This window comes from Leptopilina heterotoma, unplaced genomic scaffold (assembly GCF_015476425.1).
Source record: "Leptopilina heterotoma isolate Lh14 unplaced genomic scaffold, ASM1547642v1 Lhet_65, whole genome shotgun sequence".
Taxonomy (NCBI): domain Eukaryota; kingdom Metazoa; phylum Arthropoda; class Insecta; order Hymenoptera; family Figitidae; genus Leptopilina; species Leptopilina heterotoma.
Window position 1 is genome coordinate 1,018,753 of NW_025111152.1, and position 23,405 is coordinate 1,042,157.

Sequence of the window (23,405 nt, forward strand, 5' to 3'; positions counted from 1 at the left end):
TTAATTATTCATTTGTTTGAAATGAATGTAATCGATTAACTATTTGGGTCCATCTGTGGAAGTGATGATGGACTGACAAATGGACAATTCGTCAATTGAAAAGTAAGGAGAATATTTGTGACTCCCTGAGATTTTGAGATGACCTACTTGTCTGTAGTCCTTGAACTGTGAGTGGTAAGCTCCTAGGGACTGTTTAAATTCCGTAGGTCTAATGACGCTATGTCTACCAGACCACATTTGACTAAGTAGCGAACTAAAATGCGCCATTAAAGAACCAGGTGGTGGCAGTTTCTCCCCTTGCTGTTGTAAATCTATGAAATGTCGTAACACAGGAGGTGTGGCAGTGAGACATTGCAAGCCTGCAGCCATGAAGCACGTGTTACCAAGATTACGAAGGCCACAAACACCAGCAAGGGTTGTCTCTGCCAAGAAACACAAAGGTCGTAAAATCATTCTTTACTTTACATTCTTCTTCATTTCTTATTCGGAAATTATCTTTTTAGCACACTAGAACCATAAATGTGACTTCAGAGAGATGGCGAATGAATCTATAGACATAAATACCGACCTAGCACTATCATCTGTCTAAACAACAGTATGTTCACTCTTTTAATTTGTGCTTAATTCAAAAAGTAAATGCTCAAAAGTGGGGTTAATCAAATAAATATACAAGAGTGAACATATTGTGCTCTAACTTTTACGTTTTACCTCCAAAATTACACTTATGGTGCCGTTAGGATAACAAATTAGTATTTTATTATCATTGTATTCAAAATTAATTTACAAAGATAATTTTTGTGATAGTAAATAAGCAAAGAAGTTCAAGTTTATTTATATAATTATACTTCAATCTCTTAAGAGATTGACTAATTTCACAATTAGTTTTAAAAGCCAAAGCTGATTTTTGTTTCTCATCTAAAACGCTCAAATAAGACACTTATTTATAAAAGACATTTGCTGCTCCTTTCTTTTAGACACTTTCGCTTTTTTTAGTTGAAAATAATTGACTTTGCCTTTACTAAATACAATGTAGAACACATATCAGTAAAAACGGTTTTATAGATCAAACCGTCTAATGGTTCAGAGTTCTTGTATTTTATCTTGCATGGATAATTATTAAACAGGCGAATATTAAGGTGAAAAAATATTCCCATGTCTCAACATGCTACATACATTATTACGTAAATATTTGTTATATATATAACAATAACTGTTATACTTATTGAAATACTTTCAAAATTCAGAGATTTTTTTTATATAGTAAAAAAAATATTTATTACTTAAAATTTCATGTTTATTATTCATTATAATTATTTGTGTCAGACAATTAATATTAACATATATATGATTAATATAATAATTAATTAATATTAACATCATTTTGGCATTTATTTTTTTAATTCTATAAGTTGAATTATCTTAATTTTGACGCAAGTTTAAAAAAATAACAAATGAAAAGTTATTCTAAAGTAATAAAAATATTAAAATAATTAATAGAATAGGGGAGGATGGGTCAAGAATAGTTAGGTAAGACCTTTTCGGATCTAGCTACCAAACTTGAATATGTATCTGCAAATGAAAAGTATTTTTGGAAAACCTGGTTATTTGGCTATAATTTTGCTATACATTATTTTAATGTAGACTCAAATCCCTACGAGATACGAATGAAAAAGAAAAAAAATTTTAACTATCCTTGCCCCAGCACCGGGGCAAGGATAGTTAAAAGAATTCGAATGCAGGATTTTACCGTGCCGTATTATCTCTAACTATTCTTGCCCCGTGAGTCCATATTTCAGTTTTTTCTAAATTTTATGGAACAACATGAATTAATTTAAAAATAAATACGATATTCGTGTTCAGCAGGAAATTCCACTCCGGAAAACACTTACGTAAAGAAATATTCTGAAACTCTAATGTAGAAAACAATATGATAAACATTACGTCGACATTTTAGCAAAACAGACTTTTTTCAAAAATAAACTCCCAACTTCGCAAATGGTGACAGATTGACTTCCAATTTTTTACTATCATCTTTTGGTGTTAAAACGCGAATATACCATGAATTACGCGATTTTTGAGCAAGCCGTCTAAGCATAACAGCAACTAACTATCCTTGCCCCATCCTCCCCTACTTTAAAAATATAAAGATTTAATAGTAACATGAAATCGACCGGTTCTGTGGATATAACACAGAAAAAAATATGGTGCTAAAAACACATAAGCGAACTGTTGCGAATACTGCACGCACACTACCATACGTGATTTGCTTGGAATCCATCCTATTTTCGCATGGTGCGTAGCAAAAGCCTGTACGAGCCGTGTTTTTTCAGTAAACTCCTGTGTGACATTTGCAACAGTAGGCTCATGGAAAAATCGAACCAATAGGCTCCATGCATTATTCCGCACGCTATTTTTTTCCGTGTATATATGTATTAGGGTGGTTCTTATTTTGGCGATGTTTCCAAATTATCGGTCTCACCACAAAAAATTAAACAAGGTATACAAAAAAAATTTTCCTGAAAGTTTGAAGTAAACCGAACTATATTAACACGTGCCTCTAGTCGATTGAAATTTTAAATGGAAAATACATGTAATTTTTCCTGGAAATCACACAAAATTTTTTCTAGCTTATACAAATTTATTTAAAATTCTTTAACTTTGGGTGCCTTTAGTGCACTATAAGCGGTAAAACTTCCAATTATTCAAAAAAATTTTGAAAGTATTTGCTCCATTTACAAGCTTGATGAATATGCCGCTATCACAATAAACAGGAATAGTATATTAACACTCAGATGCACACATTATTTTATTCATTTAAATTTGACAAAACTCGGTACTTGGGGAGTTTTTCGGGACGCCGAATACGAATCTGATGACAGTTTTAAAAAATTCAAAATGGCAGCACCAATATGGTGGACATATGAAATAAGAAGTCATTCAATTGGACAGAAACTCGGTACTCGGAGGTTTTTGGAATCGCTGATTACGAATCTAAGTTTTTATTTTTTTACATTTTGTTGTATTTTTTTTATTTATTTTGCGTTTTTCTTTGCTTGTAGTCTGTTTTCTATGGCACATACTAAAACTAAGAAGGATCTCTTAGTCAACTATTTATATGAAATTCCAGAAAACATTTTCTCTCTGCTAAATCGCATAGATACTCATCCTTCTAGGGCATTGCAAAATTTTCGATTGAAAATCTTAGAAGAGTTGGTGACTCATAAAGTGCTACAATTGAAAGGTAGAAAACGTTGACACAAATTTCTTTAATCACAAAAAAAACAAAATAAAAATAAAAAAAAAGGAACTAAAATCTCGTCACTTCCTCGCTGTTAGTTCCGGGTAACGCTAAAAACGAGTAAGAAGATCCGCCATATTGGCTCCAACATTTTTAATTTTTTTAAACTGACATCAGATTCGTAATCAGCGCCCCCAGAAACCCCCAAGTACTGAGTTTCGTCAAATTTAAATGAATTAAAGAATGTGTGCATCTGAGGGTTAATATACTAGTCCTCCTGTTTACTGTGATAGCGGCATATTCATCACGCTTCTATATGAAGCAAATACTTTCAAAAATTTTTTTAAATAATTGGATGTTTTACCTCTTATTATGTACTAAAAAAGCACCCAAAGTTAGAGAATTTTAAATAAATTTGTATAAGCTAGAAATTTTTTTTTTGTGATTTCCAGGAAATATTACATGTATTTTCCATTTAAAATTTCAGTCGACTAGAGGCACGTGTTAATATTGTTCGATTTGCTTTAAACTTTCAGGAAAATTGTTTTTTTATACCTTGATTAATTTTTTGGGCTGAGACCGATGATTTGAGAACATCGCCAAATTAAGAACCACCCTAATCTTCTTATATTATATTAAAATGTTTCCTTCGTCCACAAAATTTTTCGTTCAACGTTTTCAGCAATATGTACACTAAAAAAAATATATATATATATATATATAAATATGTGACGCTCCACGAGAAAAGGGACCTTATGACTTACAGACGAATTTTGCAGGAGAGGCATTTAAAGTGGAACCACTCTGATTGTTCAAGACGTTTCATTGAAAGTCAGTCCCACTACTCACTTCACATTAATAGTTATCCAATGTTACACGAAGCGCATGAGTTGTACGTACATAACCTGTGTAGTTGTGTTAGAAAGTAGAGGGGCTGATTTTCTAAACAACCGGGTGTAAACACTCAAAAGGTTCATTTTTAAACATTGATAACAAAAAAACCTGTAAGTAGAAATTATTTTTGCCTTTTGTATATGAAAGAGCAACTCAAAAAGTACGGAATGATATAAATAACTCAAAATTAATTTTTTTGCAGCTAAGGTCCCTTTTCTCGTGGAGCGTCACATATATTTATTTATTTATATATTTATATTATATTTTTTTTATTTATACATCTACACAAATCGAATACTCAGGTATACTCACACATATGAATTCCTAAGAAAATTCTGAATTTTGGACGACGTTGAAGTCCACAACGTTTATCAACGAAAAATTTTTTTTTTTTTAAATACAAGATTTAACAAACAGATATCAAAAGAAAAGTCACAAACACAACAGAAAGCAAATATCAAAACTCAAAATACTAACAATATGTATGCAAACTAGACCAACTTGACAACAACATATATCTAAAAATTAGAGTTATGAATTGACCAAGGATTTTATTTTTGGAAATGACTCCTAGTGAGTCTCCTAATTATCCTGGAGAATTTCAAAAAAATCGCTGCCCGGAAACTCTCAATTTTTTGCCCTAAAAAATCGAAAAATTAGGTAAAAAAGAGAAAAAAAAATGGCAAAATTAGAGTTATCAATTGACCAACGATTTTATTTTTGGTAATGGCTCCTAGTGATTACCGGATGTATATATATGTGTGTGTGTAGATCCCGATTTTTGTGAACACGATAACTCGAAGAGGTTTTAACGAATTTGGCTAAAATTTACCAGGTATATTTATCATAAAAATATCTCCAAATGGATTGATAGACTTTAAAAAATTCTCAGAAAAAAAATTTTTTTGGACTTTTTTCTAAAAAATTTTTTTAAACTGGTTATTGAAGTTGATATATATTTAATTATTGCATATTTTTACTTAAGAAATTGATATTTGGTACAAATAATTATTTATTTGATGCTATAAAATAAAATATTTATGTTCAGTAAACATTTACTTATCTCAAATAAATAAAAACAAATAATTATAAATACAACCGAGCGAGCGTCAGCGAGTGAGGATATGTCGTTAGTATGTATATAGAAATCATTGTTAATATTATAATTATGCTGAATTACCACAAGGTGGTACTTATTCAGTTGCTCGGACTCTTTCAGGAAACCACATTCAGGCCCGACAAGAGGGGGGGGGCAGCAGGGGTAAATGCCCCGGGGCCCGGTCGCTCTGGGTTTAAAAAAATTTAGTATAAACCAAATTTTAGGGTGAAGTCCACACCCAGAGAAATGATTTATTTGAATTAAATAAAATTTATTTAAAACAAATAAAAAAGGATATTTGTCTCAGAACCAACTAAACTTTTATTTAGCACAAATAATATTTTTTATTTGAATTAATATATTTCATTTAAATATTAATTTATATTTGAATGAAAAAAATTTTATATTTCGTTTAAATATATTTTATATTTACAGCAAATAAAAAGGATTTTTCATTTTAATAAATTCTGTATCAATTCTGAAATATTAAAATTGAAGGGCTACATAAAATAAGGGGACGAACGCTTGGTTGAAAGGGATAATATCAGTCAGGTAGCAGCGAGCGGCTCAAGGCTTGTCACTGCTACCCGACTGGTAGTATCCCTTCCAAGCCTCGCGTTCGTCCCCTTATTTTATGTAGCCCTTCAATTCACTTATAACCTTCAAATAATTTTAACTATCACAATCATTAATGAACCTTTTAATATTTATTATAAAAAATGTTTCTTTTTATAAGAATTAAAATACACTCACATCTTCTTAGTCATTTTACTTTACTTTTTCACTTCATATGTAAAAGTCCACTGTCACATTTTTCTCACAAAATCTCAAATAAGACACTAAAATATAAATTTAATCACTTACAAATCTGTTATTTTTCACTAATTAAAATTTTCATTTAAAAAGAAAAATTTTGTACTTAAATTAATTAAATTTATTGATAACTATTCACTATGAATAAATCTTTTATATGCTTTAAATTGTTGAAAGCAAAACATCTTATTGTTTTACTATAAAAATGCAATATGCGCAGGCGTCTACTTATAAGTCACACAAACATTTATTTGAATCAAATATATTTTTTATTTGCTACAAATATATTATATTCTAAATTGCAAATATATTTTTTTATTTTAGATTAATAAGTACATGTATTTCAAATAAATATTAGTGTATTTATTTTAAATAAAATATTTATTTGCAACAAATAATTTTTTTTAAATATACACTTTTATTTAAAATAAATACCTTTTTTCTCTGGGTGCAATGTTATGAGAAATCGTAAAATCGAAAGCAGAATTTAATAAATGGGAAAAGAGGTTGGAGGACAAAAGTTATAACGATTTTAATTTCCAAAGTTTCTTTTTCCGAAAGTTTCAAAACTTCTTTTTTCCAAATACCAAAAGTTCTAAAAGTTTTTTCCAAAGACTAAAAAAGTTCCGTTCTTCAAAAGCGTCATTGAACCAATAATTTATCTGAAGATAAAAAATCCGATTCCATTTTTACAAAAATCTTTTATACAACAAAACTTTTCTCAGGATAGCTCCAATATAAACTTTTTGAATCTTTAATGTTTTTTAAAATTTTTGTACTTTTTACACGACCCACACAGCACCGCAACTTTCCTAAAAATTTATTAAAGATTTACGTGCAAATTTCGAAGTATTTACATGCAAAGTTTGGTGAAAATTGCGTAAAGATTTAAATGTCCCACTTCGATAAATGTAATTTAAATGTTCAGGAAAGTTTCAAGCTAAATTTTCGGCACTTTTTTATTTTTGAACATTTTTTTGTCTTTTGGTACATTTTTATTTTGGAACATTTGGTTTGAAACTTTTGACCTATAATCGGGAAAAGGATAGTATCATCTCACTATCTCACATTCCCGGTCATTTTTCCGAAAAAAATTTTCCGCAAGTCTAATTTTCCGAAAAGATAATTTTCTGAAAAAAAAATTTCCGAATCTAAATTTATGAAATAACTAGCTGTCGTACCCGTCTTCGACGGGTTGTAGTTTCTGATAATGCACTTAACAGTGTATCTACCAACCTAGAAAACCGGAAAATAGCCGGGAATTTGATTTGACAGGGAAAAAATAATAATTAGTTACTATTGTCTATTTCATTAGGAAAATAATACCATTTGAAACAGTGACCGACTTTTTATTATCAAATTAGTTATTTTTAACTAATTCAAATGCAGAAAACAATATTTCTTAATTTGTAGTACTTCAATCAATATAATGTATTAAAATAAATCTAAAATTTCCTCCAGTTTTTTGAGTTATAGTACAGTCTAATTCGAACTAATTGTATAGCAAGTAAATCCAGTTTTTCTCGGTTACATTAAATTCCCTGATATTTTACGTCTTTTCTGGTTGGTAAACACCCTGTTAAATGTATTATTAAAAAAAACCCGTCCAGTAAACCAGGAAAAATTTGGACAAAGCCGGAAATTGTTTTAAACCAAAATAAACACCGTGTTTAACTTTTGTCTTTACATTGATCAAGATATCTCTAAAAGTTAAATCAGAGAGCCCACAAATACTACTGAATTAAGCTTCATAGCAATTGGTATCAATTATAATTTTTTCAATTTTTTGATATTCAAAACATTTTTATACTTACATCTTCGTTATAAGAAAGTATTTTTGAAAAAATATGCTAAAATGTGACTAAATAACATGTAATACTCAACTATAGAAAGTTTAGAAGCAATCCATGAAAAAATATAAAATTTAGAAATGATTTGTGTTAAATAAATTTATTTATTAGAGTCAAGTATTTATTTAATTAATCCAATTAAGATTTATTTGATTCAACTAAATAAAATTATTTAAACGAAATAAATTCTTATTAGATCGAAATAAAAACTTTTTAAATAAGATATTATTTTTCAAATAATTATAATTACTTGAATCATATAACTTTTTTTAGTGTAGCTATAGTAAACTAAAAGTTATTAATGTGAACGAACATTATCTATATTAATAAAATCAGATTACTATCTGTACATTGCTCCAAACTTGAAAATTTTTATATATTTTTTCGTTTTGAGACATTAGAATTCTAAAAATGTAAAAAAAATTTCTGTCTGTCTGTCTCTGTCTGTATGCAAAACTTTGTTCGCGCATCAATTGAAAACGGTTCAACCAATTAAAGTGAAATTTGGCAGTCTATTAGGTATTAAAGTAACTTACAATCATAGCCTTATCCGCTTAAAAAATATTAACTTGAACAAAAGTTATGACATTTTTCCAAAAAATTCAAAAAAACAAAAAAATGCAAATTTTTTATCTTTTGTAAAATGAATGAAAAAACTATCCTTAGCTAACTTTTTCAGATAAATACAACCCATTTCTACGATAAAATTTTTAAAAAAGATGTATTTTGAAATTTTTTTTCGTTTTTTTTAGATCAACTTTTTTCTAAGAAAATAGTGATTTTTAATCTTTAAGCAAGCTTTTCAGGAAAAGTTATTAAAGTTTTTTATTTAAAGATCAGTATGTAAAGTAAAAAATTTGCTACATTAAACAAAAATAATTAGCTAAATGCCATAAAAAAGAAGGAAAAATGTTGAATTTTAAGAAATTCGGTTTTTTGAATTTTTGCTAATTTTCCATAATTTTAGATTTTTTACCGAAGGGTGGAGATAACAAATTAGGTAAAGTATTTTTTAAGAGCACAAAAATAATAAAGCTAAATGCTATAAAAAAGAAGGAAAAATGTTGAATTTTAAGAAATTCGGTTTTTTGAATTTTTGATAATTTTCCATAATTTTAGCTTTTTTACCGAAGGGTGGAGACTATTGAATAAGTAAAGTATTTTTTAAGAGCACAAAAATAATAAAGCTAAATGCCATAAAAAGAAGGAAAAATGTTTAATTTTAAGAAATTCATTTTTTTGCATTTTTGCTATTTTTCCATAATTTTAGATTTTTTACCAAAGGGTGGAGATAACAAATTAGGTAAAGTATTTTTGAAGAGCCCAAAAATAATGAAGCCAAAAGCCATAAAAGAGAAGAAAAAATGTTGAATTTTAATAAATTCGGTTTTATGAATTTTTGCTAATTTTCCATAATTTTAGATTTTTTACCAAAGGGTGGAGACTATTTAATAAGTAAAATCTTTTCAAAGAGCCCAAAAATAATAAAGCTAAATGATATAAAAGAGAAGAAAAAAATGTTAAATTTTAAGAAATTCGGTTTCTCGAATTTTTGATAATTTTTAATTTTTTGCTAAAGGGTGGAGACTATTCAAATAGTATAATTATACTACCGAAATAGCTAATGGTAACAAATTATTAATTAATTAATTATTAACTAATTATTAATTATTATTAATTAACTAATTATTAATTATTAATTATTAATTAATTTATCCCGGGTATTTTTGATTTTCCAGATTGGTAGAAACATTGTTAAATGTATTGGTAGAAACTAAAACCCGTCGAAGACGGGTACGACATGACAGCTAGTGCTATATATTTTCAAAATTTTTAAAATTCAAAATTTATCTTTTGAAATAATTATTGTCATTAATTTTACTTAAATTTTATACAGGGTTAATTTTAGTATTTTTTATTACAATTTAGTCATCAGAATGAAATTTGAGTTTTTCATTTTTTGATCATTAATTAATAAAATATAATAGCAATTTTGAATTCTGTGCAACATACTGACAAAAGTCTCATATTAATTATATGGATATTGTTAATATTCTGACCTAATAGAATTCTTTTAAGAAAGTAAACTTATGATTTCAACAACAAATTTTTATTGTTGACCTAAGAAATACAACCGTATAAAAATTAATTACAAAAAAATTTCAATTTTTAAACTTTTTAATTTTTCAATATTTAAATCTAACACTTTTTATTTGTTATTCAAAATTTTATTATTCTGACGATTAAATCTTCATAAGAAACACTAAAATTAACCCTGTACTAAGTTTAAGTACAATTCACTAAAGTATATGAAAAAACTAAAAATTTCGAATTTTCGAATTTTTGAAAAAATGGCATAACTTTCGTCCATATTAATATTTTTTAATCTACTATCGCTAGGATTTTAAGTTAGGCTAATGCCTAAAAGACTGCCAAGTTTCACTTCAAACGATCGAACCGTTTTTCCGTGATACGCGGTCGAAAATTTGCGGACATACATACACACATACACACATACACACATATACACATACACACATAATTTTCTTAATAGTATTTTCGCATTCCTTAGAGTGTAAAAAGAAGGAATATAATAGAAATTTTGAATTCTATGCAATGTACAGACAAAAGTCTGATTTTATTAATAAGGATTTTTCCGAAAATTAATAATTCCGAAAATCCAAACTACTTTGTTGTTTTTGTTAATCAAAAAGAGTGTTGTAACCTGTGTGCTTGTTAATGTCAGTGAATAATAAAAAATGTCAGAAAAACTGTGAACAAGTTAAAATTATTATTTCTCTTATACAAAAACCTACTATTTTTTTTGACAGTCAATAAATAACTCTCAAAGAAGGTGCAAGGAATTTTCATTGACTTTTTTGAATCTCTCATGCAGGACTATAACAAAAAGTAACATTAATTCGCTATTTCCATAAAAATATTTATGGAATATTCAATTTCATATTTTGTTTATTATGGATATTTTTCTTGTGTGTTTTTACGTTTAAGGAGGTTGTTTACAGGTATGCAGACCTTCAGAAAAAATATGGAATTGACATTAAAGAAATTTTTAATATTATTGTTACTCGTATCTTCTGGAAGAACAAATATCAATTTTCAAGAAAAATAATTTAAACTTACAAAAATTGTTTATTTAGTCATTTTGCATATGATCAAAGTTTTCAATATATTAAAAGGTTAAACTTTTTCAGAACTGATTCGATTTAAGACATTTGTTCTTCCAGAAGATACAATGTAGCCGATAGGGCACTATTAAGAACGATTAAAAAGTCAACCGTCCGCAATTGTAAGAACACGATTAAGAAACACGATTGAGGACAATAGACAATTTTTTGTTATTGTTTTCAATTGTTTCCAATCGATTTTTTTTAAAAGGGTTAAAACTCCTGATGATTCACCAGTTAATTCCCTGCGAAGTATTTGGGCAGGTGGTTGTTCAGGGTGTTCTTCTGCAAGCCTTTTTAAGTTATTTCTCAGATTATCTCGTATATTGGTTAAGAAACAGATTTCAATTGTTTTTTTTAATTTTTTTATTTGGCAAAATTTTTTACTAATTTATATGCGAAGAATTAGATTCGGAAATTTTTTTTTGAAATTTTTTACTAATTTATATGCGGAGAATTGGATTTGAAAAAATTTTTTCGGAATTTTTTTTCGGAATAAATGATTTTTCGGAAAAAATAACTTGCTGAAATTTGCTTTCGGAAAAATGACCGGGATATCAGTTTAGTATTTAAAAAATTTAGATCAATATCTGTTCATTTAATACTTTGCAGTATGTAAATATATATGACAAACTACTCAATTCCCATAGGACTCACGTTAAATGTTGAAAATCAAAAATGTTTATAACTTTTTTCATAGGTACCTAGAGGTCTCAAAAATTTAATTATGCCTTTATATTAACTTTATCTAGCTGCGCATCAAGTTTTATCAAAATCTGTTCATTAAATCAATTATCGATAGAACCTCCTTAAATCTCTTTAAAAAATTATGTTGACATGTTGATACTACTAATTTATGTAATAAGAAATTAAGACGAAAAAATAAGATTTTTTATTCTTTAGAGTATAAAGAATTAACAAACACAAAAGCTTCTTTATTATAAAATTTAATAAAGATGCTAACAATTATTTTCACGGGTTAGTTAAAAAAGCATTATTTTGACAATATTTTAAGCCCACTATGCGGCCATTATGCAAAAGAAGTAAAATTAACTAATGAGTCATAAATCATATATGTAATATTATGCGCTTTAAAAATATGTTGCAAAAAGTTCAAAATCTAAAATAATACAATATTATAAAGGTTATAATATAAAAAATAATAGGATTTCATCATTTAAAAATACGTCACTTCAATATGACACATATGTAAACAAAGAACAGTCGCAATCTTTTGAATCTGGCCCCGTTATATTAGTTTAACAAAGTGCCAGCATATAGAGTGTCATAGTATTCTTTTACTTTCTTTCAATTCGAAAAGTGAGCAGTATAATTATTGTAACTAGTTTACCAAATGTTCCAGAAAACTAAAGAATTTTCCTTTACCGTTAGGCACATTAAATTAATGTTTTATGATTTTTTGCATATTTAAATTTGAACTTGAATTTCTTTGCCTTTTAAAATCGATTACATCCTCTCAATATTAACTAAAGATTCTAATTAGGTTCTGACGCGAAATTATTGTTAATTTTGATTTTTAAATAGCAAAATGAAAGAACATACCATTCTCTGAATTTTCTTGCGTTTCCCCCGTGTCTGTGAAAAGATTGTTAAGAGCACGTGTATTGGAGGGAAGAAATGGACCATATTCTATTCCACCGTTGGTATCAATGGGGTCTACATCAGGATCTGCATATCCTTCTAAGTCCCCAGGAGCTGGAAGTGGAATTGGAAAGTCTGAAGCCGGAGTATTACTTTCTGCCCTATAAAATGTCCAAAGTTTTAATATTCAATTTAGAGAAAATTATATTGTTCGGTGTAAGACTTGAAAACAGTACCAGGTATTCTCAATTCCCATAATGTTGTCCACAGAAAGGAGATTATCTTCGTGTAGAGTCAAGTTCTGATCTAGGGAAGATGTTAACGGACTGAGACGAGGTGACGCCCCAAATAATTCGGAAATTTCTGACGACTCGATCATCGAATTGTCTTCGATTTCCGAAACCACCTTATTGTCCATTCAGTCTGCTATTTATCTACAAAATTTAAAGGATAGTTTCTTATTTCTAAATTAAAAACCAAAAAATCACCTGTTAATTAATAACAAATACTTACAATTATAAAATAATTCTGCCGTTCAAAAGAAAAAGATACATAAGCGACATTACCATCAATCCGAAAAAATAAAAAAAACTTTTTGCCTCTTAAACTTTAATTCAAATTAACTTTTTTAAAAAAATTTTTAATCAATATTTAATAAATAATATTCTGCTTCTCATTATATGTAAAAAAAATTATTTTTTTAAACAATTTCTATTGTAAAATGGACATACGGGTTTCTAGTAGTGATAAATACAGACGAATAAAGGCACATAGTCGCTTATGTTTTATTTCTCGGTAAACTTACTCGAGCTCAACCCTGCTGTCCAGAGGAAAAAGATACATAAGCGACATTACATAAAAGAACTGTAAAATTATCGCTTTTCTTCTTCTGTAAACTCGACTCACTCTCAGACTATTTTACAGAGGAAAAACATACATAAAGACAGTCGCTTCCTTTAGTCTGTAAAGTCTGCTCACTCTCAGGCTCCTTTACCGAGTAAGAAGATACATAAGCGACTTTGTGTATCATTTTGTCCTGTAAGTTGGTGATGTATGCAGCGTTGATTACCGAAATATGAACCCACAAAGTGTTTTATGTATCTGTTAACTCTGTATTTCGTCACTTTTTCCATTTTTGTAATTTTTAAACAATCTTTTTTTGCAATAAATAATTTAATTTTTTAATTTTTTTTTACATAGTTAAATGCAGCTTTTTTTATGAATCCAATGATACCAAAAACCCAATTTTTTCAAAAATGTCGCTTATGTATCTTTTTCCTTTGGACGGCAAAATTTTAGTGTGATTAAAAAAAAAGATAATTTTCAACATCTTTTTACTGACGTTATTGAAAAAAGTAATTAAAAAAAGAATATGAAACAACAGTACAGTCATTTTTTAAATGTTATTAGCAACTTTTTCAAAGGTTCAAGTTTGCAGTTTTTGAAAAAAGAAAAAGTAATTAGCCGATATGCATTAAAGATGTAAAATTCATGTTATGGAAGGGTAAATGATCCCTAAAAATGTGTGCACATCAAAATTGGAAATTGACTTGAAAAAAAAGAAATCATAAGATTGAAAAGAAGTATTGCGTCGATAAACAAGTTTTTAAGTTAAGATTATCATTCCCTCAGCAACAGGCAGCGTCAGATTAGTCTGAATTGAGTTCTGGACTTTTTTTTTTAGAAAAGTCAAGCTTGCAGATTGAACTGAAAAAGCGGGTCACACGAGTTTCCATCTTAACAACCAGTCACCTCCGCCCGCAAAGCAGGCATCCGCGGCTAAGGACTGGAGTCAAGCTGTTTCTGGTTCTCGCGCACACTTTTAAAGTGTCGTCCTGCTAGGACGTTCGAGGACCTCGTCTCAGACCTTCCCGAGGTGGTTACAAGAGACAAATTAATGCCTTGTAAACAAAAACACCCCTTCTGCTAGATTGACGCTGCCACTTTCATCATCGGGAAAATTATTATAATCTATTTCAATTAATTATTCAACAAAATATGCTACAAACTTCTTTATTTCATTCGTAAACTAATTAACTTTAATTAAGAAGTGTTAAACTAAATAACAGAAAAACAGTTTCAGGGATCACAGTACCTTTTCTCTGTGATGTAGGTGAAAAGGTGAATTATTAAAAAAATGATTAAAAATAGGTGACAAAACAAATTACATGAAATAAAGTTATGGATAAAAAATGAGTAATTTTATTTTGTCTTCATAAATGAAGATTCGAAATTTTTGAATTTATTGGTAGGACTAACAATTTATTAATAAAAATTAGTAATAAATAAGATCTCGATTAATTGAATTTTAAATTCTTTGAAATAATATGAGGCAAGCTATACCCCTAAAATTCTGAACATTTAAATTAAGGAAGAATCTAACGTGCAGGAAAAGCAAAAGTTAGTCTGTCATAATTTTATATTTTAAAAGAAAAAAATGAATTAAATTTTAAACTTGTTTTAATGAAACGGTAAATAATTTAATTTCTTACAACGCTACCTAAATTTGGATCAGAAATCACGTGGAAATGACCCACATTTGTCAACCATTTGTTTGATTTTCTATCTCCTTTTGGAACATATAGGCCTGCACAGAATGAAACCTCTTAACCTTATATCCTAATTTTTACATGAGGGAAAGAAGGATAAAAATATCGTTTGCCTTCTTCTAGAAAAGGACAGAAGATATATTTATTCTTTTCTCTCTCATGTACAAATTAAAATTTATAAGATTGAGAGATTATTGTCGGATTCTTACTTGTTTATTTACTAATTTTTTTAACGAATAAAAATTTTTTTTTCATAAACATGATTGGCTTAATAGTTTTGTATGGTCGTAAGGAACAACATTACATGAAAGAATTGGAAAAAAAATATGAATTGCACTTTTAAAACAGTGTTAATTAAAAAGATTGCTTTAGATTGCTTTTTTTTTAAAAACCAGGGTGGTCACAAGTTTTAGTTTATCAATTTCCCTGACAATTTACTGACATAAAAATTACTTTCCCTGACAAAATTCTTTTTTTATGAAAAAGTTTCAATTTTCTTAATTTCCCTGCCAAAAAATTTTTTACTGACATTTCCCTGACTTTAATGACAAAAAATTTTTTTTTCCGACATTTCCCTGACTTTACTGACATGAGGCCACCCTGAAAACTATTAATAACTTTTTAACAGCCATATAATTTTTAAAAATGAAACGTAAACATTTTTTAGTAATTTACTAATAACAACTATCAAAATGGAAAAAATGGATTGTTTTTAGTCATAAATTTTTTAAATTTTAGAATCCACATAGCCATAATTTTGTACAATAATAAAATATGAGTAATTTAATTCCAATAAAAAAAATTATATTTTTTTTCTAGATAGATCTTAAATCTTTAAATAAATGTTTTTATTATTAAACAACCGACTTAAAACACTGTATTATTGAAAATACAATTAATATTTTTAAATTTGACAAAAAGTTTCTAAACATATAATAAATAGTCACGTTAAATAAATATTATTTTGGATTTTTAATCAAACATTTTATATAACCAAAAGAATTAAGTTTTTATTCTCAATTAATTGATTTTTTCTATACTTGATGAAACTTTTATAAAGTCAAAAAAGGTATTACTATATTAAATTATATGGTGAAAAATGAAAAATTTAGTTTTTAATGTTTTTAAAAATCTTAAAGAATAATAAAATTAGATACGAAAAATTTAAAACGTTAAAAAGTTGTAATTTAATAAACATCCACTATTAGTAATTATTATTTATAATATATTATAATCACGCGTCCAATAATAAATTTATTTCACTTGGCGGGCTTTTTGAAATCTACAAAATTCACACACGGAGAGAAAAAACAAGGCTTTTCCCCGTGACTTCAATTCATGCCTTTTCAGGTAGCAGTTTCACCGGATTTCCCGATGAATTTCATGCGTTTAGCGGTTAGGCCACGCCTTAGCCCTAGAATCTCACCGGGAAAACCCGTGAGCGTCCTGCATTTTTACTGTGATAATTTTCACGCGTTAAATGCATATTTTTTCATGGGGAAAAGCCTTGTTTTTTCTCTCCGTGCAAGAAAACTAAAATTCTTGAATTCTGTCAATTTGTTTTACCTTTTTTGGAAAAAAGTAGCATTTAGTAGCTTTATGACAAAATAAGTAGCAAAAGTAGGCTTGACCAAAAAAAGTGTCAAAAAAGTGGAAAAGTGTGTCACTTCGAAGCCTGATATTTCACTTTTTTGCATTATTGCATATACTTATTGATGTTTTCTTAAAAGAAAAACTAAATCTGAAGCACTTTTAGGGGAAAAAAGGTTAAAGTGTTTTTTCCTTTGACTTATAACCTAAGAATGTTTGTTTTCTAACCTAATGTTGAATTCTTTTTTGAGTTAAAAAAAATGTATTACATTTAAAAATTAAATAAATAAATGTATAAATTGCTTTTCCACAGTAAAACACTTTTTTAATATATTTTTATTATTAAAACGATTAAATTTTCTTCACAAATTTCGAAAAGGGCTCAACTCTGACAACTATAATATAAATTTTGTCCAGTCCACTGTTATTAAGGACAATTAATTTATAATTGTCTTATAGAACATAGCATCTAGTTACTACGAAAAAAACCTGGACTCTTTTTATTAAAGCTGTTTGAAATAAACAGTTTTTTGTGTCTCCTGTAAAATTTCAAAAAACTGAGTTGAGCCCTTTTCGAAATTCACGATTCATTAGCTAAAAGATAAATTTTGAAAAATATTTGTAAATGAGTCTTTTAATTTTGTTTCAATATAAATCAAAGCCGCTTTTAGATATTATTTAAATAAAAGAAATAATAATAAAATATATTTTTTTCTTGATTTGACTTGGAAGATTAATAATTTTTTTTTAATATTAACCAAAAGAAATTAAATAAAATAAAATTTTGGGTTTAGCACCCAAAATTTGTTCTAAATATTAATACCAATTGTTGTAATTTGATAATTATTTTTATACGAAAAGATTTGACTATAGATATTTTCATAACGCGGTGCAAAAAAGGGCACTTTTTTACACCTTGTTATGAAAAATATCGTTCGTAACTAGTGCTCGTTCAAAAATTGGCAACTGCTAGCACTCGTTACGAAATATACTATTTTGACACTACGAAAAGCAAAACAAGTTGCATTCCGTCAGGTTTAAAAAAGATAACAAATTTATAATCTTTGAAAATGTTTAATTTAGGCTTTTTGATTTTTATTGAAGTCAACAATATTTGGAAATATATAAATTGAAAAAATATTTCGTTCATTTAAACGTTCTGAATATTTGAAAAATATCAAATTATCAAAAAATGATAAATCTATTTTTCAAAGTTTTTTTCTAAGCACCCTTTTTATAGATAATAGGTACAATAAATAATTCATATAAAAATCATGTTTAAAACAAAGAGAAAAATAATAAAAAGGTTTTTGCTAAATTGTTCCTAAATTATAAACAAATAAAAAAATACATAAATTAAAGATTGACGTTATTGAACTTGAGTTTGGTTGACATTAAAATTTTTTTTAATTAAATTTGTATAAAGTGAAATTTAAATCAACTGAATTTAAACTTAATTAAAAAAAAGGAATTAAAATTTCAAAGATTAACAATTTTGACAAATTAAATTTCGAGTTAATCAATTGTTGATTAAAAATGTTATTATATGTTAAATAAAATTTTACTTTTTCCACCTTTTTTAAATTTTGTCACCTATTTTGTAAATTTTTTAAAGGTATAAAAAGTAAATTAAATCAATTGTAACAATTTGGAGGTAGATTGTGCAATAGGAATAAGGCAAACCTTTAAGAAATTAATTTTCTTAGAAGATATTTATTCTAAATATGCCATTCTCATCTAACCTTTAAATTTATTTGAACTCAGGAATGTAGAAAAAAAATTCTTCAAACTATAATTTAAGTTATAGTAATACTATAATCATTCTTGTGAATTTCCAAAAATATTTTTTTCAAAAGTTAACAAATAAAATACTCTTTTCTTTTTAAATCAAAACTAATAATAATAATAATAATAATAATAATAATAATAATAATAATAATAATAATAATAATAATAATAATAATAATAATAATAATTTACATGTTCACAAAAGTTAATAAAAAAAATTAATTTCTGTACATTTTATTAGAAATTTCTATATTTAGTAAAATAAATTATTGAATATTTCTTCCTACACCCAGAGAAATGGTATATTTGTCTCAGAACCAACTAGACTTTTTATTTGTTTGAAATAAATTTTATTTGGTTTGAATAAAATTTTATTTATCTCAAATATATGTTTTATTTGTGTCGAATAACATTTTTATTTAAAAGAAATAAAAAGTCTAGTTGGTTCTGAGACAAATATACGTTTATTTAACTCAAATAAAATATATTTGGTTTAAATAATATTTTTCTCTGGGTGTATTGAAATTGGAAATTTCAATTTACGTGAATTAAGCAGATCTCTGCGAGTGACATATTTTTGCCTTTAAATGCCGATTAATCAGCGACTTTAAAAGTCCAAATAGCACGTTTCTGTACCAAGGTAACCACGTGACCATTTGTATTTCACATTTTCTATCATGCATTCATCAAACAATTATTTTTATGAGTTATTTCTATCTAAACGAGTCTCTTCTGATGTATATTATATAAAATTAATATTTCCGAAAAATAATCATTATTACTCCATGAGCCCAAATAATATCATTATAATAAGTCCAATTAATAATAAAAATAATATGCATCAATGGCGACATATTTACAAACATTTATATTTGTTAATAATTCAATAGAAATATTTTTCAACTATTAATAACATAATTATTTACTTAATTATTTTTTATATTTTATAAGCTGTTTATTGCACCTTATTTAAGAAAATTTTTTTTTTGTTTATTTCTAAAACGAGACAAATATTTATGGTTAGGTATAAATTCTCTTTATATAAAAAAATCGGTAAAAACATATTTTTAAAAAGCTCTTTCTAATTAGTCGTTAAATATATTTTTATTAATATTATCAAATAAAATTTTCAACAAATACTACTTGGAAAAAACGAAATGTATTTTTAAATCCGAGCACAAACAAATTTATAATCACAAAAGGCTTTGTAACTGTCATTGAAACAAACGTTTTGCTGTTACTTTTATTACCAAATGTAATCAAATTTCATATTTTAAACATAAAATATAATCTTACCTATATTTTAATGATATAGTAAAATCTATAATCTATAATAATAGACAACAATTTCCATTTCATAGTAATTAAAAACAATGTTTTAACTTGCCTTTAAAGGCTTTAAAGCAAAGAAAATTGAGAATAACGAAAATTTTCAATTTTGAATTAATTTTGATTGTTTATAAAGCAAAAGTGTTTAAAATATATATACGTGCAATAGAAACGCCCATCGACATTTGTGTATCGTTACCAAATTGAATATTTGTACCGAAACAAAATTTGTGAAATAGAAATGAGTATTTTGAACTGGTTATCAAATTGATACTTTTCATTTATGTAAAAGGCCTATACATAGCGTATTAATTAGATCCTCATATAGCTGACGAAAAAAGATTAGACTCAAAATTTATTTAAAATATTGAACAGCCACTTGATGAAAAATTGAACATTATGCTTATCAATGAAATTTTTAACTAAAATAAAATATAGAACAGCTATTAATTCAAAAACCACAAGTATGATTAAATTAAATTTCTGCATTATATATATGCTCTCTCATGTTTCATAGCACGTTTTAATGTTCAATGTGTTTAGAAATATTCAGCAACATGTATACTACAGATTATAGAGATAAAAATTAGCAACAAACGAAAACTTGAATATAAATGGAACATTTGAAATATGCACACAATAAATTGCTGAATCAGAAAGAGGAGCCTGGCAGGTTGGAAAAAAATGAGGCAGGACAGAATTTGTTAAAAATTAGTCTTACGTGTATGCCGTGGACTAAAATTGATGAAATATTTCATCTTTAACACTTTCAGGAGATGATAAAGACTCTCCACAACGAGAGGTAAAAAACATTAAAATATTTGTAGAAAAAAACTTACTTTCGCAGTGGATGGTGCAGTATAGTTCTTCAATTGATGAGCAGCTTACACCGCCATTGTGTAAAATGATGTGAGTGTGAAATATGACCAGCAGGACCGGCCACTGCGCAGAGGAAGCGTTTGCTGACAATCAGGGATCGGAACTAAGCAGATCTAGTAACCCTTATGGGTAATCCACACTTCGATCAAAGATGCATATAAGCGGGACTTATATCTATATGCATCTTATATATATAAAGGCGCTTGCACACTTCCAAAATTTTGGGCGAGCAGCGAATTTTCATGGCCTTGAAACTCATATTACTAAATATAATTGGCTCAACAAAAAGCTGCGTGAAAATGTACTTTGTCAGAGCAATTCATATTTAGTAATGTGCATTTCAAGGTCGTGAAAATTCGCTGCTCGTCTAAAAATTTGGAAGTGTGCAAGCGCCTTAAGTCTCGCTTATTGGGATCCGAAATCATGTGAAACTGACCCACCCCTGTACCCACTTGCGTCCGACATCTTGGATTTTATCTCTTTTTTTTACATATGTTAGAGAGAGACGAAATGAAAAGACAACTACCGCAAGTGGGTCGACACCAGAGGGCCTACGCAGCTCTGCGGTTCCCAATATGCATCTTAGATCGAAGTGTGGATTCCCCATTGTTACGTGCTGGGTTTAACGTAACGTTATAATTTCCGTAAGAACCATATATCGAGTCATCCAGTGGTTCAGTATTATGATGTTAGAAATACTGTTAGGGCCGGAGGATGAATAGTCTATTGGTTCGTCAAATGTAGACATTGGAAATCAAAAGAGTTCAAATATGAGTTAAATTATTTAATTGATTTTATAAAAACTTAAAAATATCACTGAACTAAATTAAGAATTATTTAAGTTAAAAATCAAACTGTTTATTTAATGTTATTTATATGAATATAAATAACTTTCACTAAAGTTAAATTATTAAATTATATTAAAGTGTTTATTTAATTATTTTAAGGTTCTTTCAAGAAGGCTAGAGACAGGAGGTGAAACATCGGTAGTGGGGATGAGTCAAGAGCCTTTCTTTAACCAGGCGTTTTTCGTTTCGAAAAGTCGCCGGCGCGGTGCTTCTGCACATCACTCACACATTCAAATTCTTGTATACCGTGTGTTTCACATCATGTGTATGATATGATTTTAATTTGAGGTTAACTTTAAAGTGCAATCGAGACACAATGTGTGTCATAACGGATATATAGAATTAATGTGAGTGATTATTAAATTAAGTGTTATTCAAATAATTAAAAATTCCGAAAACGTGCTGTGTGAAAAGTTGAAACAAGAAGAAAGATAAACACAGCACTATGACTATTACTTTTTGTTAACTTTTAATACACTTCATGCTATAGTTTACACATTTTTTTGTTTTTAAAACTTTTTTTTTAATAACTAAAAGATGTTTGAAAATATAAACACTTATATTTCATATTGTATTTGTATAGAATATATTTTCCCGTGTTTACGTGTGTAGCTGCGCAGAAGTCTGTGTTTGAAAGTAAACGCCTGACCATATATCAACTGAGCGACTCAGCATTGCCATACCCCCACTACCGAAGTTTTACCTCCTGTCTCTAGTCTTCTTGGGTTCTTTAAATAAGTAACACCAATATTTATAGTTGGAAAATTTAGTAAAAACCAAATTTTATTAGTTTTTAGTCACTTATTGTTTTTTACACAGTTTTTAGAATAATGTTTAAGTTCACAAAATATTTTAAGTTATAATATTTGAACACGGGTCAAATATTAGGTTTGTTCTCGCTAGCTACACTGCTACACTCGAGTGTAACAAGAGTGTAAAACGGAGCATGCGCACTTAAACAAAGTACAAAATCTAGCGAGAACGCAAAAGTGTAGAGAAAGTGCACGAAAAAATTTTATATCTGAAATTTTATTTCAAAACAAACCACCTTATAAACAATTATTATTGTGAAGCAATTTTTTAAATAATTATTTATCTTATTTATTAATGCCAAAATTTATTTACTACACTCGAATCTTGTTATAACGAATCTCGTTACAACGTTCTCTCGTTACAACGAACATTAAAACTCTCGATACAACGACAAAAAAAACACGAACGAATTTAAGAATTTAATTTAACCAAAATTTTGGTTAACTCAAAAACAAACGACTAAGTTAATCAACCCTTAACTTTATTTAACCTAAAGAATCAGTGATCTGATTATTATTAAAAATTCTTACTTTTTCTTTTAACTGATTCCATAATGCAGAAACTTTTAATATAAATAAACATACTTTACGAAATTTTTTACACGTATTTGACGTTTTGTTCTGTTAATCACAGATAAATTCATGTGTTTGAATAGAACGTGAAGTAGGATTCCTCCTTCCGTCGTAATATCGAGATTTCGAAGTCCCAAGATCGTCGTTATAACGAGAATCGAGTGTATTAGTGATTTTAAAAGAAAAATTTCTCAGTTTTATGATGGTAAATTTTTTTTCAAATAATAGGATTTATTCCCATTATTACCTGTAAACATTAAAATGGGCAATTCATGATAATTTAAGATAATTATTCAATTTTACAAGAATTTCGAAGGTTAAATGTATATGTACCGAGCGGAATTAATTTTTTTCAA

General features: G+C 27.7%; 1 protein-coding gene across 3 annotated transcripts in view; it reads right to left on the bottom strand.

The window, feature by feature from the left end:
• LOC122509966 (ubiquitin carboxyl-terminal hydrolase 6-like) overlaps positions 1–20,929 on the bottom strand; it is a 124,880-nt gene extending 103,951 nt beyond the window's left edge. For 2 of the 3 annotated variants that reach the window (XM_043624325.1, XM_043624323.1), the window contains exons 1-4: positions 20,777–20,929; positions 12,918–13,115; positions 12,643–12,842; positions 148–422 (exon numbers count right to left, since the gene is read on the bottom strand). In XM_043624325.1, coding sequence (XP_043480260.1) covers positions 148–422; positions 12,643–12,842; positions 12,918–13,099 — 657 coding nt within the window. In that variant the 5' untranslated portion in view covers positions 13,100–13,115; positions 20,777–20,929. Of the gene's footprint in view, positions 1–147; positions 423–12,642; positions 12,843–12,917; positions 13,116–20,776 lie in introns of those variants that run through there. The other variant, XM_043624326.1, reaches the window with a different exon arrangement.
• Between the last annotated feature and the right edge of the window lie 2,476 nt (positions 20,930–23,405).